This window comes from Syzygium oleosum, unplaced genomic scaffold (genome assembly GCF_021117445.2).
Source record: "Syzygium oleosum isolate NSW1041296 unplaced genomic scaffold, Sole_v2.1 Sole_v2.59, whole genome shotgun sequence".
NCBI lineage: Eukaryota > Viridiplantae > Streptophyta > Magnoliopsida > Myrtales > Myrtaceae > Syzygium > Syzygium oleosum.
Genome location: NW_026607543.1, coordinates 361,819 through 378,010, shown reverse-complemented (window position 1 = coordinate 378,010; position 16,192 = coordinate 361,819). Strand labels below are relative to the sequence as shown.

At 39.1% G+C, this 16,192-nt stretch overlaps 1 protein-coding gene across 2 annotated transcripts; it reads right to left on the bottom strand.

Annotated features, from left to right (window-relative positions):
- Positions 1–2,165: 2,165 nt before the first annotated feature.
- On the bottom strand, positions 2,166–9,441 carry LOC115684546 (uncharacterized). 2 transcript variants are annotated; one of them, XM_030609315.2, is made up of 14 exons: positions 9,163–9,430; positions 8,504–8,559; positions 8,225–8,399; positions 7,923–8,024; positions 7,572–7,643; positions 6,684–6,800; positions 6,432–6,509; positions 5,242–5,304; positions 5,064–5,160; positions 4,546–4,624; positions 4,236–4,447; positions 3,183–3,328; positions 2,813–2,935; positions 2,166–2,701 (listed from the first exon to the last, which is right to left on the bottom strand). In XM_030609315.2, the coding sequence occupies exons 1-14, from the start codon at positions 9,247–9,249 to the stop codon at positions 2,549–2,551; spliced, it is 1,560 nt and encodes a 519-aa protein (XP_030465175.2). In that variant the 5' UTR covers positions 9,250–9,430; the 3' UTR covers positions 2,166–2,548. The 2 variants fall into 2 exon arrangements, with proteins under 2 accessions (XP_030465175.2, XP_030465174.2); XM_030609314.2 differs by having other exon boundaries at positions 5,064–5,304; positions 9,163–9,441.
- Between the last annotated feature and the right edge of the window lie 6,751 nt (positions 9,442–16,192).

Sequence of the window (16,192 nt, the reverse complement as noted above, 5' to 3'; positions counted from 1 at the left end):
AGAGAGAGAGAGAGAGAGAGAATCTGGCATGTGATTCCACTCTTTCACTGACACAGTCCTCTTCGTATCGACACACGGGTCGGGTCGTCAGGTCAAACCGCAGCTCCGTTTGCTGATCAGTGGGCGGGTACGGACTAGTCGGCACGACATCGACCACTTTCCCACGGAAGATACCACTCTTAATTTAAAAAAAAATGGGTTAATACTTCCGAAAAACACCAAACCGATAAATTTATCCAAAATTAATTTTTTGATCATAAAAATTCTAAATTGACACATCTGCGAAAATTTTATTAAATTTTACCGTCAAATTTCTGAGTTGGAGTGTATCAATTTGAGGTTTTACTCTTCGTCTGTCATAATTGTACCATTTTGTGATTTTTCGTGATATAAATTCAATTTAATGGAGGGTAAATTTATCACAAATATACTGGTTTGAGGTTTTTGGTGATCGAAAAATTAGTTTAGGGTAAATCTATCATAGGTGTACCAGTTTGGGGTTTTTTATTGTTAAAAAATTAGTTTGGGATAAATTCGTCACAAATATACTAGTTTGAGATTTTTTTGGTGTCGAATATCTAAATTCGTCCCTATCAACGATGCAAGAAAGTAATGGAAATTCGCACAACACAAGAATTTACGTGGTTGATGTTCCGCCTACCTACGTCCACGGGGAGAAGATCCGTTTCACTAATAACGCAGAAAAGTGTACAGCCACTCTTTCTCACACCATTGCCTCTATTCTAGAGATCTGTTTCGCCATAAATATATATAGCAAAACCCTACATGGCACAAATTACAAAATTGCCCACATAGCCTAAAATATTTAGCTTTCCCATATAATCATTCTATGACTAAACATAAAACGCCTTTGGCGGCCCGGCGACGCTGCCCGCGACCCCTGCCGGGAGCCCTGACCCCCGGCTGCTCCAACATCGAGGGCTTTTCTGAATCGCTCTCATAATCTCTTTGATAATGTAATACAAGACATCAACCTCAACATTGGGATATTAACCCCACAAAATAATGAGGTCCAACACATACACGTAAAATTTTTACGTACAGTGGGCAAATAAAAAGGTTGAATGGGGTCAATTGACCTGGGGCATTAATTTGCAGTCAACATCAGATGAATCGAGATAGAAACACTAGAAATGTCGTGATTTTAGTGTTGTGCTCGTTTCAGTGCTAAAATATTTCGAGTGATTACTTGAATGTCACTTTAAAAACAATCATTTCGTCGATTTGTGTGGCTGAAAAATTCGACGTGGTTACATTTTAATATAAACAATTCCATATAACTCGCCAGCAGAATGAAGTCACCATTACTAAACCTAAACAATGTCGTTTGGCCATCTATTTGCCTCAAATTAACGAATGGAGGCAAAATCAAATATGAATTCTAACTCTAATTCCTCAAATTGGGGCTATTTACCTTCTGAATTTTTTGGGCAATTGACAAATGAAGAGTGGATACAATCGTTTTGCTCTTGAATTCTTCTGTTTTTCTTTAATTTTTTGTTTGTTCTTTCTAGGAAAACGAATTTCAATGTTTTAACCGGGTTTCTTGAAAGATGAATTTCGTTGTGGACCATCTCCGATCCCGAAACCTCAGTGACCATAGAGATAATCCACCGGGCTCCCCAGAGCTCCATCATTGTCAGTTGCAGATTCACAAAATATGCGTCACACTTTGAGAGAGGGAATTTAATATCACTTCTTTTGCCTTTTCAATTTTGTTTTAGTGTTGATGGTCGCAACAGGACTAGATGGTGGATATGAAATTGATGGGAGAAGAAAAAGAAGCAGCTGATTATTAAGATGAACGAAGATGAAGACATAAATGAAGAAGAACCAGGGGCATGAACAAGGCTTTAACCGAGGGATTTGTCCACATTGGACAAAAAAATTTAATGAAAAAAGACACGCAGGACAAATCGTTGGAATTTATAACCAGAGGCACTTAAGTGATCATTTGATGGGAGCTCGAAAAATTTCGTTACTGAAGTGAAGGTCATACGAAAGTTATGACATTTCCAATGTCTTTTTCTCGTGAATCCGTCAAATGCATACCTAAAAATTAAAAAGGATCAACAACAAGCAATGTGATTCACAAACAATACAATGTATCCAGTCACAACCCACCCCCTTCTAACCCCCAAAAAAAAATCAGACAGGCTTTTCTAATTCAGAAGATGAAAAAACTTGGAGATCTACAACACTTTGACCCACTGAGCTATCACTGGACTAAACACATAAATTACACAACAAAATGAACGACCTTACAGGATCAGCCGGAAAGCAGAAAGGGCTGAAACTAAAGAATAAATCGGCCATGGTGGGAAACGATTGAAAAGAAAAAATAAATTTGAATGACATTCTTAGATTTGCTAAAATCAAACAATGATAAATTTAATAGGCCGAGCAATTTCGAGAGGATCAAAGATTCCACCGGTGGCGTCACCCGAAGCCCTTAATTCTTACCGCATATGATCCAAAAATTGGAGGAACAAACGCGAATTCCTTTTTTTCCCTTTTTCTTTTTCTGCTAGATATCATACTTCTTGGGCTGACGCCATTGCGCCAAACTTCTTGCGAGCGAGCTGATAAATATGTTTTTAGGCGGTGATCCTTTTCTGCCATACAAGTTCTTTCCTCCCAAATCTGTGAATTTCGGGCCAAGATCCTTACTCCTGTCGATCTGCAATTGCCACAGACGTACTAATGTGTGTGAGCTGCATGAAGAAGCTTGAGTGCCTTCGAAGCCGTCACACTCAAAATGGGGAAACTCAAGATTTTCATGTCGATATACCTTGCTGATCTTTCCATCTTTCAAGTGGTAACGGATGCCAGACCAGTTGATAGATTGAGAGAAATGAGAACGAACCGCACTGATAGTGTACAAGAAGTTATCTACTAGCATCGCTATAAATACCTGTTAAATCCAGTCATATGGAATGGCATTAGCATATATTAGCCATCATTCCCTCCAAATCTACGTACAAAATATGTAAAGACCTTCTCGACAATATTAAGAGACAAATATTCATTTGTCTTTCTAGAGTGCAAGTATGCTTGCACCATATTTATTTTACCCAGCTCTCATGAAATCACCAAAATCCCTCAAACTATTAGACCACACATGGCCATCTCACCAAGTAAGGGAAGACAGTGATACTCACAAGGACCCAGTTATACGAAGCAAGGGAAAGTTGAGGTGCCTCGGGGGATAGCATGTTGCAGAGCTCAACTTCGATTCTCGTCAAGTTCCACATTGAAAGGAGTTCGGTAGCAGTGCACATAACCAAGCAAGCCACCATTAATAAACCTGAATCAAGGCAAGTTGTAAAGCTATAAGAATAACTTCTTTTACTGCCCGAGTAGGAAGCAAGGTACATCCAATCCCAAAAGGAAAATTTTCAAGTTGGTAGGTGGGACATTCTAAGCACTCAAGAAAATATATCATATCAAGCAATTGCAATAAGAAAGCGTTCAAAGAATGTTGCAGACAAAAATCCTAAACTCTCAATTCAGAAATTTCAACTGAACCACCGTAAACGCCAAAAACAAACAGGAAAAAATCAAATTGTTTTTCATGAGTCATCAGTTTTTCACCCTGAGACGGAATCTCCCCCCTCCCTCCTGAGAGAGAGAGAGATCTGAATGTAGATCTCCAGTCAGCATATCCATTCTGGCCTTATCCAGTACGAAAAAAGATCAGGTCAACCAACATGTCATTTTTCCAACCAGTGAAAAATCACCTCATTTTTGTAGAGAAAAAAAGCAAAGGGGAGGCTCTCTTTTCCATCCCTTTTCCAGCCCACAAAAGATCTAACGTAAATATGTCAAACAACCTTGTGACCTGATCACCAACAAAAAGCGCCCATGGACGCCTTTCTTTTTAACTTAGTTATGTTAAGAGACATTAAACAACACATATACAGGATACAAATAGGTATTATCTGGGCAAATTCCCCACATGTCGAACACTATACATGACAGGATATTTCTAAATCCTGTCTGATAACCAAGATTGCTTGTTCAATCTAACAGTCTAATTGGGTGACCAGACACAGATTTACATTTCCTTTATTATTACTCAAGTTTCAGAACTTCAACCCATTTGCAATTTTTCAGTCAGTTACCAAAACTAATATCATCCATCAAGTAATTTGTATTGATTGTACCTGAACTAACACCAACAATCTACCTAAATAAGGGAAAAATGTGCTCACCAACATGAGTTAAGTTAGTTTCCTCAAATGAGTAACCTTTGATGTTAGCTCGTAGTGCTGCTGTTACATGAACTGAGGCCATAACATATGGTGCGACAAATCCCCAAGATAGATAGCAGTGAGAAGTAAATAATGCGCGATTCATTATCCAATTGACTTGTGTCGTGTATGATTCCAGAACAAAAGTCTGCTTCCTTAAGTAATTCCAGTACCTAAATAATATCAGAGTCAAGATGTGAGAACGATGCAGACATATTTAAATGGGCAGGCCAAGGAAAAAAAGGGTGGCTGAGGAGAGAGCCATTCAAACCTAGAAAAACTAAGATCACTGGCCAATGGATGAGGAAAAACAGCAACAGGAGGAGATGAAATAAGCCTCTTATGAGCCCCTGGAAAGGATCAAACAAGAAATGCAATCAAAAGCTAACAATATGATCAGATTAGCAAAGAGGGCTGAAGGAAGAAAAGGAAAATGGAAATATGACTCATGATAAAAGATTTTACAGGCAAATGAAGCAGACGACAACCAAAGAGCATCGAAAACATACGAATATATAACACATCAACTGCTACATGCCACAAGCTGACATTGGAGGATGCTATCGATCATGAAATATCTTACCAAGCAACAGCATTTCAATGGGTAAGAAAAAAAAGATTAAATCTATGCCTACTCCACCACTTGCAAATTTATGCAAAGTACAAGTCGAGAGCAATTTGATATGAGGACAACAATACAAAATGACATGCACAAATTGGAATGAGTTTTATTGTTTAATTTGTACTTTAAATTAGCCTAGTTAATCAGATTTTTAAGGAAAGCATTACCAGCAATAGCTGCGAGTGTCATATCGTCAGAGTATCCACCATCTCGAAGCCCTGAAACGACTCCATGTCGGTCATATCTGAAGTCATCAGCATGCATCTGAAAGACAAATGTAAATGAATAAGAAAGGACGAGTTGCAAAAGACAAAACTCTTGTAGAAACTGGGAATGGATCCTTACCATCATACACCCTCCCCACAAAAAGAAGGTTTTTCCACCAGTAGCAAAGCCCATCGAGCAAGGCTGCATATCAAAAAAGTTCCACAATATTGAGAAGATGGACAATAACGTAAAAACTCAAGCTAAGAAATCTATAATCAAAAGTATCACAAAAACAGGAGGCTTCACAATTGAGAGGTAAAAGAGAATACTTGCTTAACAACTGATAAACAATACATTTGTTTAAAGTCCCCAATGATTAGCGCCTTCTAAATTTCTCCATAGAAATCTATGCATCAAAAAGAGGTATTGACAAGACATGGGACATATTGCTGTTGGTAAAAGAAACCAATCACTCACTTCACTGCTCTCAGCAATGTGGAATGAGCAAAATCACTCCTCCAAATCTATAATATAGCAAAATCACTGCTTTAGGCTTTTCAATCTGCATTCAGTCAGGCTGACACCACCTTGTGGCCCTTTTGTGCATGAGTTGGCTACACCTTTGCTTATTATCTAAGCAACATGAGAAAGAAAGAAGAGGGTGCGTGTGTGGGTGGGGGGAGGTGGGTGTGTGAAAAGGAAAAAACGAAAGACAAAAAGAACTCCCTCAATAAAAAGGAAGCTACAAAGATTTCAAATATATCATACTTGGATAATATCGATTTTTGAGATTTTTCTTGCTAAGTGCACAATATCTGTTGCCCAAGGCTACAATCAGTCAGTTAATCAAGAATACCAACATAGAACATTTAGCAGACCAGATGTAGCAAAATGATTTTATCAGATCCAATGATTGAAGCCACATTTAAGTTAAATTGACTACCATTGGAAGCCGAAATAAAATAGCTCTAAACAACCTTTTTCCCAAAAGTTTTACGTAAAGATGTGCCTACAAACAGGCATTTATACAAACATCCTCCCTTGTCTGCAAGCCGGACTTTACAAGTCAATGGTAGTATGCGGACATAACCACAATCAAACAACCTGAGGGCAAACTGAAGTAGGAAACAAAACAATACAAGAGAAAGTGCCAAGATCTGAACAACCAAAGCTCTGATACCATGTTAGATTACGGCCTTTCCAAAAGCTCAAACTACACAGAATGTGGTGACATAGAATAATTAGATCCGTGAGAAAGTAGTTTGTCAGTGATGTCTTTATTCCGCTCTTCTACATTACCCAGTCTAGGAAGGAATTGAGTGGCGTACCATATGATACTCATAAATGCAGTAACTCCCCAGACTTCCAGATGGCAAATCAAGTGGATATCCAGTTTGAATAAATATCTGCACATAACCTCCGGAGTTAAAAAATAAAGCGAGATTATTTATCACAACTCAAACATGATTATAAGGACCAAGGAAAAAACATGCTGCAGATAAAAATAAACTAACAAAAACCATGTCCGGTATTTGTCACAATCAAATAAAAAGAAGCAAGTAAAACAAGTACAGTCATACCTCAGGTCTCTTTTCCATCTCAGCAGTGAGTGCTCCAATGGATCCAGGATGCAGCCTAACATCATCATCCAGAAACAAAACATATTTGGTGTCTTTGTGCATTTTTTCAACTCCTACCTGCATTATGGAGACACAATAGTGCAAAATAGCTGAGCCAATAAATCTGATGAAAAGGAGAATATTAGCAGGAGGACACGATGACTCCTCACTTTGTTTCTCTGTTTACTTGCTTAGTATATACTTAGACAAGCCAACCCCTTCCCTCCCTCCCTATTGTTTGATCTGTAGCTATAAGTCAACTCGACAAAGAACCTTAAAAAAAAAAAAAGAAACATCCTTTGCAGGATATCAGCATCGTTCATCTTCCTCCCCTTTTATTTTTTAAGGTTTACTATGTGAATATCATGCTTGAAGGGCAACCAGATGATGATTTAATCTTCTATGCAAGAAAGTAACTCTTATTAATGAATTATCAGGGATAACAGCAAAGCATAGAATCCAGATGTGTCGAGGAGTTACAGCTCTCCTATGATTTCTACATGTGTCAAGGAGTTACAGCTCTCCTATGATTTCTAAACATGTTCACGTAAAATCTCACTGTAAACTATGCCATAGATATGCAGCAGCAGCTTTAGATAGCAAAATAATCTATTTTTTAGTACACACTATCTAATTTGCTGAGAAATATACTTACACGCAGCAGCAGCAGCAGCAGCAGCAGCAAGCAACAACAAGCTTTATCCCACTAGGTGGGGTCGAGAAATATATTTACTTAAGTGAAAAAAAATTTCAAAAGAAACAAAAGTTCCTCTCCATCACGAAGACCAAATACATGACGAGGAATATAAGGCATAAATAGGCATAAATAGACAAACAGCAGTCACCTACCAACTGGTTGTGGATCTTCTGACTACAAGTTGTTGACAGACCGGCCACGATAATCTTAGCCTCAACATCATCCTGTGCATAGATTGCACGAATATAAATTAAATGTGGGCCATTATGCAAAACAAACGAAGACAAAAAAATATGCAGCTGAAGATGGAATGTTTTTCAGAATGGTGTGACGCTCTTTCTGCATCAGTATTTCCCACAGTAGTCAAAAAAGAAAGGGAAAAGAAAGCGCGTCTGAGAACAATTAGAGCAATAACTGCTCATGATAGCCCATTTTTAGGTGCATAAGAACTACAAAGCTATTTGCTGGCTCGAAACAGGAGAAACATGTCGTTGCATATGTACCTTATATTCTGATATCAACAAAGATGCAGCATGATAAGCAGGATCTTCTGTGCTTTCCACCAGAAAAAGAAATTCTAGAGGACCTCCATAGAGAGATGTGATCTGCCCAATACAAAGATTCGATCTTAGGCTAGCCTAGAGATGAAAGCAAACAGTTCCAAGAAGATAGGTGGAATACCAATCTAATGCAGTGACTTCAATTGCATATAGACCCAACAGTAATAAACAACTCAGAAATCCTTTTACAGAATAAAATGCTATATTCTCACTACTCTCGCCTAAAAGATCTGGAAGAACCTAACCTGACTTCTCCAATTGTGCAGATTGTGCTCACCGAAACCCTTCAACGGCATCACAACAGACACTCTGGGCAGATTGACCTGCTTGGAGTGCTCCAGGTCATTAATATCAAGAGAAAGAAATGCAAAACTATTGCCACGTCTGCTACTGTCTTTCATCCGCTTGATCTCTCTATTCCTGAATAAGAAGAGGACGGTCGGAAAGGTCAAGAATATGTGAACAGTAAAAATGCAACACCAAGATGAAGCCAGTCACTAGCCTCCAATGAGAAATCTTGGTACCTGACATATGCAGCACAAGCCCACCCAAGAGCTAGAACTAGGCATATAAAACATCCCTGCAAAAAAAAAAAAAAGAACGGCTTGATGTCATCAAAGGTAACAGATAAATAGCCCAGTCTAAAAAAGCAAACACGCTTTTTCTTTTGTTGATGAGCAGGATCAAGGACAGGTGGGACATGGCCAGGTAAAGGTTCAAGCATATTAAGCACGACGATGATATCTACAGAACGACTCTTCTCTGAAAAAGAATCGCATGCAATCCAACATGAACGGTAATGTCCTCGAATCTGTGCTTACGAAGGGCTTTGGATCAAGTTCTCAATTAGTTACGAGCCCAACCGTCGCGCACATATTTAAAAAATTTAATTTCGAAAGCAGTACCGAACAAGCACACGCCCGAATTTCTTAAACTAAATTCGCATCAAACACGCCGGATTGAGCTCGAGCTCAAATCGCCACAATTTCCTAACAAAAGCGAGAGCTCCACGACTGGACTCCACGCTCCTAGAGCTCAGAAAACGAAAGCAAAAACCCTCAATCCCGTCCATTCGGCCACCCCTAAAATTCCAACATCGCGCTCTCTCTTCCGTCGAAACCGACGGTCAGCTACGCGAGTCAGATCCGAGCCCCGAAGCGACCGGGGAAAACGACAAGCGCACCTGGATCTGGACGAAGACGGCGAGAGGACTGCAGAACGCCCGGCTGAGCGAGAACAGGAGCGAATCCAGCGAGTCGAATGCCGCCATTACGCCTCCCGTCGCTCGCCCTCCCTCCTCCTCCCCCACGCTCGCGCTTTCGATTCGGCGACTGCAGGAGAGAGAGAGAGAGAGAGAGAGAGAGAGAGAGAACCAGAAGGAAAGCCTTAGGAACGAACGAACGAACGGCTCCGACTCCCCCGCTCTCCTCGGCAGCAGCCCGATCGGGGGTCTCAGATCGCCATGGGAGCACGGCGAAGGAGGAGGAGCAGCGAGGACGCAGGTAGAGAGAGAGAGAGAGAGGGGGGGGGAGGAGAGAGAAAGGGGGTAAGAGTGAGAGACCGCGTAATTTTATAAGTTTGAAGATGGCGGAGGCGGAGGCGGAGGAGGAGGCTCTCTCAATCGCTCGCGTTGACCGCGCACCGCGATGAGATGGAAAGAGAGAGAGACAGAGAGACAGAGGGAGACCGTTAGATGAGGGGGATATATATAGGAGCAGGGCATTTTCTGGGGGGGGGAGTGGGAGGGACCAGGATGACGTGTCGGTCGGTGATTGGGCGGCATGCCCGCGGGAGCGCACGTGCGAGCTGGAAGATGCCGCTTTATGATCCGAATCTTCCCTTCCCGTTTCTTTGATTGATCGTCCGTCCTCGTACGCAAGAGCTTTCTTCTTGTACTCCTCCTCCTCCTTTCTCTCCTCTCCTGCAAAAATTAAGCAAGCCATGGAAATAAAATAGCAAATATTTTAAAACGCCAGTCAAAATTGATTATTGGCGTGCCCGAATTGGCTATTTTTTATTATTATTTAGGCTCCGTTTGTTACGCAAAAAATAAAGAGAAAATTTTAAAATAAGAGCCTAAAGTGGACCTTGTGTTAAGTGAGGGCTTGAAGTGACTATGTCGGTCTTAAATAATAGCCTGAAGTGGCCATGACAGTTTCAAATAAGGGTCTCATCTCGCCCAAACAAGGCCTGAGGCCAGCAAAGGCGACCCTCGCCTGACCCTCTCCGAACATCGCTGATGGCTGGCCATCCCTTGAGATAGACCACTAGTGAAAAAGAAAGAAAAAACCATAAAAAAAAAGGAAAAAAGGAAAAAAGAAAGAAAAGGAAAAGAATTTCAAAAAAAAGGTAAAGGACGAAAATGCCCTTGATCAATCGGAAAATCAGACCCTTATTTGAAACTGACATAACTTCCTTATGCCTTTATTTGAAATAAAATCCATTTCAGACCCTTATTTGAGAAAATGATGGCACTTTAGGCCATTATTTGAAATAAGTCCACTTTAGGCCCTCATTTAAGAAAATGATGGCAATTCATGCCATGTTTTGGAATTTTCCCAAAAATAAATTATTTGGAGAACATTTATCAAAATATAAGTATTTGTATCACTTGAAATAATTAGTCAACGAAAAATGTTTTCATTGTCGACGGCAATATCTATTTAAATATTTTCGTGGACGACGAAGATATTTTTTGCACATTTATTTTTGTAAGCACTATATGCAATCACTTTTTACGAAGATGTTTCCAAATCACACATTTTCTGTGAAATAAACGTATCCCATTTAAGTTTTTGCGATACACGTGCTTGATTTTTTTTTTTAACCTGAAGTACTTCAAACTTACCATAATATGTAAAATATTTATACAAGAAGTCACATATAATTTCTGTAAAAAAATTTCATAATTTTGGTGACTATTTACTTTTGTTGAAGTTAAACGAACATGCCATATGCCTTTATGATAATAGTAGAACACGGAGTTGTTTGTCTGATTAATCTCGTGAATATACATAAATCTCTTCGCTCAAGAACATCGAGCAAGATTTAATCCAATAAATCGACAAGCGTAACCCTCAATATTACTTCAAGTGAGACAGATCGCGATTTGAACACGTAATCAACACCTCACTCGATCAATATGGAGTTCATAAGACGACGGGTAAAAGAATAAATTCGATGATAGTGTCGTGTCCATATACATTATACGAGCACCGGTACAAGTACAACTCCCGCATAACCCTTTCTATTGCAAAAAAGGGTGAGGAGGAGCAACTTAATTATAGGGGAATTAGATATGTTATATGTTAAAACATCGCATAACATTATATTTTACAAAAAAAAAAGAGAGGATGATGTCTAGAGCATGCTTCTTTTATGAAAGCTACATCGGGTATTTTCTACTCTCTTGGTTATAGGGATAATGACACAAATAGTCCATGAACTTTGATTTAATGTGCAATTTGGTCCCCAAACTTTTAATTTGTTCAATGTAGTCCCTGAACTTTAACATAATGTTCAATTTGGTCCCTGAACTTTTAATTTGTTCAATGTGATCCCTGAACTTTTAATATGTGTTCAATTTAGTCCCTGAACTATATGAAAATGTTCAATATAGTCCCTGCACTTGAATTAATGGAAGGACTATATTGAACATTTTCAAATAGTTCAAGGACTAAATTGAACACATATTAAAATTTCAGGGATCACATTGAACAAATCAAAAGTTCAGGGATTAAATTGAACACTAGGTTAAAGTTCAGGGACTACATTGAACAAATTAAAAGTTCATGGACCAAATTGCACATTGGGTTAAAGTTCATGGACTATTTGTGTCATTTTCCCTTGGTTATATTTCAGCCTATGAGTTCGTCAGGTCCGGCTGGCATCGTCCCCCATCGGACTCAATGTGCACCAAATCTGCAAATTGACTTCCCGAAACTTCGTCCTAAGATGGGCCGAGCACGAAATCCGGACTCAATAGGATACGAGCGCAAACGGACGCACCCTTAATGGTTACTCATTTCGTCTACAATAAGGAAACGGGCTATTATCGCTAGGTACTAAGACGAAAGAGCCTCATGAGATGCAGACGCATCACCACCAACCAGTGATTCCCACCTAACCAAGAAGATTTTGCTGAAGATGACGATGGTCCCTAATCATGTCCAATCCTGTTTGCATTGACTTCCATACGGTTGTGCTGCTTTCGTAACGCCATTTTCCATTGGAACTCTCGAGAGGGAGGACGCACGCAACTCGACCCTCGTTCAATGCCCTGGATGGTCACTTCCTTTCCCTTTCATCTGCTAAAGTTACAGTAGTGGGAGGGGACCGGAATAAGGCTGCGTTTTGGCTCTTCGGACATAGGTCATGCGGGATTTGTCACTATCTTCAACAATCCGACCTAGGTGTTCCTGAACATTAGTTTAGACAATCTATAGTTGCGTGGTCCGACGAGTTTCCGAATCATGCACCTCTTATCATACTAAGGGTGTGTTTATTTGGGTGAAGAAATTTTCCGCAAATTAGTTTTCTGAACTTTCGCGCATCCGTTTTGCTAAAGATGATCGGTCAATAGAAAATCATTTACGGTAAATGAAAATATGCACGCTTAAAGTTAGGAAAACTCAGATAAAAAAAAAAGTTGGGAAAATGAATCGGTCAATAGAAAATCATTTACGGTAAATGAAAATATGTACGCTTAAAGTTAGGAAATTTTAGATAAATAAAAAAAGTTAGGAAAACGAATTCTCGATTCTGAAAATGGGAAAACATTCTCCGGAAAAATGGTTTCCCCAAAAATATTACCTTTTATCATGAAGTTTTCCTCGAAATGAACACATCCTATGATGTGCCCATAATTCATCGACATAAGTTAAATGCGTACACGTGTTGCCCATTGCCCATTTATTTTTGTTTCGACTTATTAATAAATACCATTGTCCTCGGTGTAGAGTTTCGCATTTCTTGCCAAACATAGACATCGGCAATCTCTTTGATATTTTTTTTGGGGAGCCTTGAGTATCTCTGAACACAATTCGTTATAGTGTTAGAGTGTCTAATTCAAAAACTTAAATTAATAGATGAATAGAGAACATATGTTTATGGAGAGTATGTAAACCTTGTAATAACGTGCAAGGCGGATTAGCAAAGACATGTGAAGTTCTAAAATTGAGACAAAATTCTGACTCACGATAAAATTTAATCTGATAAATAGAGGGAGACTGTACACATAGCCTATAAATTTTATAGATAAGCGATGTGGGATATTTTAACAAATCCGTTCCGCCATTTTTATCACGTGCTTCGAATCCGTCGCTTGGCGAAGATTTGGGACAAACTGGATGCAATTTGTGGAAGTGTTGCAAAAAATTAACAAATTTCAATAGGTAAGAAATAGTTCGAAGACGAAAACCTGGCATGAAAGGAAGAACGGGGTTTGCGCTTGAAATTTGAGGCTGTCAAATGTCCATTGAATCATCACGGACGATGTATATCTTTCTAAGGTGCAACGTTGTATAGCGATTTTTTTAAAATTTTATTTTAGGATTTATTCCTATTTTAATTGTAACGAAACGTCGCCACGTGTCAAAATGGATAGAAATTATATATTCCTTGCTCAATTAAATTGGAGTGCTCGAGCCAATTCATTTGAATCGGGGCATACGAAATGAAACTGCCATATCCTCATCAAATGCTGGGAAAATTATTTACAAAGTCCTAAACCTATTGCACTTTAACCAATTCAATCTTAAATTCTTCAATTTTGCCGATTGAGTCTTAAATTTTTTCACATTTTGCCAACTGAGTCCATCTGATCACTTTTAACTAGAAATTGCTATTGTGGACGTTGGTAGTGCCACGTAGGACGGCCAGCATTGACATGGACAATTTTATATAATTATTTTAAAAATTGAATTTTATTTTTTTTTCTTTTTCTTTCTTTCTTTTCCCTTTTTTTTTTACCAAATTCGGCAAGGGCCGGCGACCCTCCCTAGCCACTTGGCGAGGGCTGCGAAGTCCTTGCTCAGACCTGGTGAGGGCCTCGCTTGTGAAGGATAAGGGTTGGCCAGCGACCCTCGCCGGGCTTCAAAGAAAAGCAAAAGAAAATAAAAAAAGAAGAAAAAATGATAAAAAAATTTTGAAATTTTGAAAAAATTATAAAAATCATACACGTTAGCGTCAGTCGTGCCACGTAGGACAGTTGTCATTCACGTCAGCGATTTCCGGCTAAAATTTTCAAGATTGACTAAATTGGCAAAACGTGAAAAAGATTTAGGACTCAATTGATAAAATTGAAAAATTTAAAACTGAATTGACTAAAGTATAATAGGTGTAGTATTTTCTTGGATGATTTTTCCTCAAATGCTAATAGGCAGCAGGAAGATGGAGGAGATGAAGATGTTGCTTACATCACATGGCAATGCCAGCTCTTCAGCTTGATTGACCCACGTTAGCATATTTGGTAACCATCGCATCATACCATGTGACCACTTGTATTTTTTTTTTTATTTTTCTTTTTTTTGCCAATTTTTTTTTTATTTGGCTAAATCCATTTGTATTTAATTTCACATTTTGTCCTCATATTGTAAGAGCATCCGTCTGGGAAAATAAGGGCGCAAGCCTACCTACCATTCTTCTACCTGATGATTATCATTATTATATTAATAATAATTACTATTATCATTATTTACTTATTTTATAGAGATATCTGATGGAGTTTTATTTGATGGAATTCTTGCACACAGATTTTGGCTTTAGATGTTTTTCGGATGGGGTCCTCTTAGATATATGTGGCTGCACATAGTTTTCTGGTGAGTCTTGCAAGCCCTATGCACAAGGTTATGGATCCATATGCAAATAGAGATGTGCTGTCATTGAAGGTCGAATTACATTTACCGGAAGAGATGTTGTCGTGGATATACATCGTGCAGTAGCGCTCAAGTGCTTAAATGTGGTGTTCTTTAGCTGCAAGAGGGTGAGGAGGAGTGACTTAACGCTAGAAACTCATCACTCTGTGCTTTTACTGTGAGGGCTTCATGGCCATTACGGAATGATAGATCAGCTATAGGTGTTTTACACGACATGCAGCTCGAAGATCCATCACAGCCACACTAATATGTTGGCAGCCAGATAATACGCGGTACGAGCCGTTTAAAGATTTGTCCATGATGTAAATCGAACTTGTTATCCCGAGGCGATTCCTTTACCGCCAGGCCGATCACCTCGGCAGTGTACTTACATGAGGTTTGTAATCAATTGAGAACAGGAAAGGGAAGCTTCCTGTTCTCTTAAATTGCACTTTCCATTCGATGTCTTATTTTGTGTTGCTTTCCGTAGTCCCTATTCCATACGATGGCTCTAAGATGTGGCATTGGTTTGTATCTTAGCTCCACTAGAGCAGGCCACCCCTAAACAGGTTGGCATTTGTCTGGTCATGCACCCTTTTGCTTATGGTTGTTTTGATTGTCTTTGCTCATTTATATCCTTGTGGGCAAGAAGGCCCTTCTGCTGAAATGGCAAACAAAAGCCTCTCATGAAAGCAGAATGAGAGATAACACCGCATGGTCAATAATGTCAAATAGAGCAAAAACGATACGGAATTAAGATATGATATAACGTCAGCATATTTGACCTAAAAGTTTATACTATTTAGTAAGAGAAAGTATATGCAAAGAGGGCTCATCGCATTCTTATACTTCACATTTTAGCGGCATCGATCACACTTCACTCGATCGAAGCTGTCTGGTGCCTTGCGGCGCACAGACTAACCAGTTTGAACAACTCACATTTACAAAAGTGCTCGACCTCCAATGGAAATTACTGTTCAATAGGTAGGACACAACCATGTCTCTACTTATGTTGTCCAAGGTTTTATATGGGCCGGTCTTGTTCTTGTTCTTGTTCTTGATAGTGCAGATCCGTCTCAGAAACCCTAAATAGCTTAAGCTAACTTAAAGCCCCAATTCAAAACCGAATACAGTGTAATCTATAATTTCTTTTAATTTCATTATGTCGTGCGATATTAAATTTGCTTTTCGATTTTCCTTTGCATTATAGGGCATTGAGTTTGTTTTACCTTTTGTTATGTCAAATATAATTTATGGATCTCCCAAATAATTTCGATTTGGTTTGGCTAAGTCATGTGATGTTAAAATGTGTTGCGTACTGCAATTTAAAAATAGGTTTACTCCCCGGGGATCTCACGT

Bases quoted from the DNA above. Each gene is read 5' to 3' on its own strand.
- LOC115684546 (XM_030609314.2), bottom strand. From the start codon at position 9,249: ATGGCGGCATTCGACTCGCTGGATTCGCTCCTGTTCTCGCTCAGCCGG. The intron at 7,644-7,922 runs GTACATATGCAA...ATCTATGCACAG, and splicing joins TGTTGATATCAGAATATAAG to GATGATGTTGAGGCTAAGAT. The intron at 6,801-7,571 runs GTAGGTGACTGC...TCCATAATGCAG, and splicing joins AGAAGATCCACAACCAGTTG to GTAGGAGTTGAAAAAATGCA.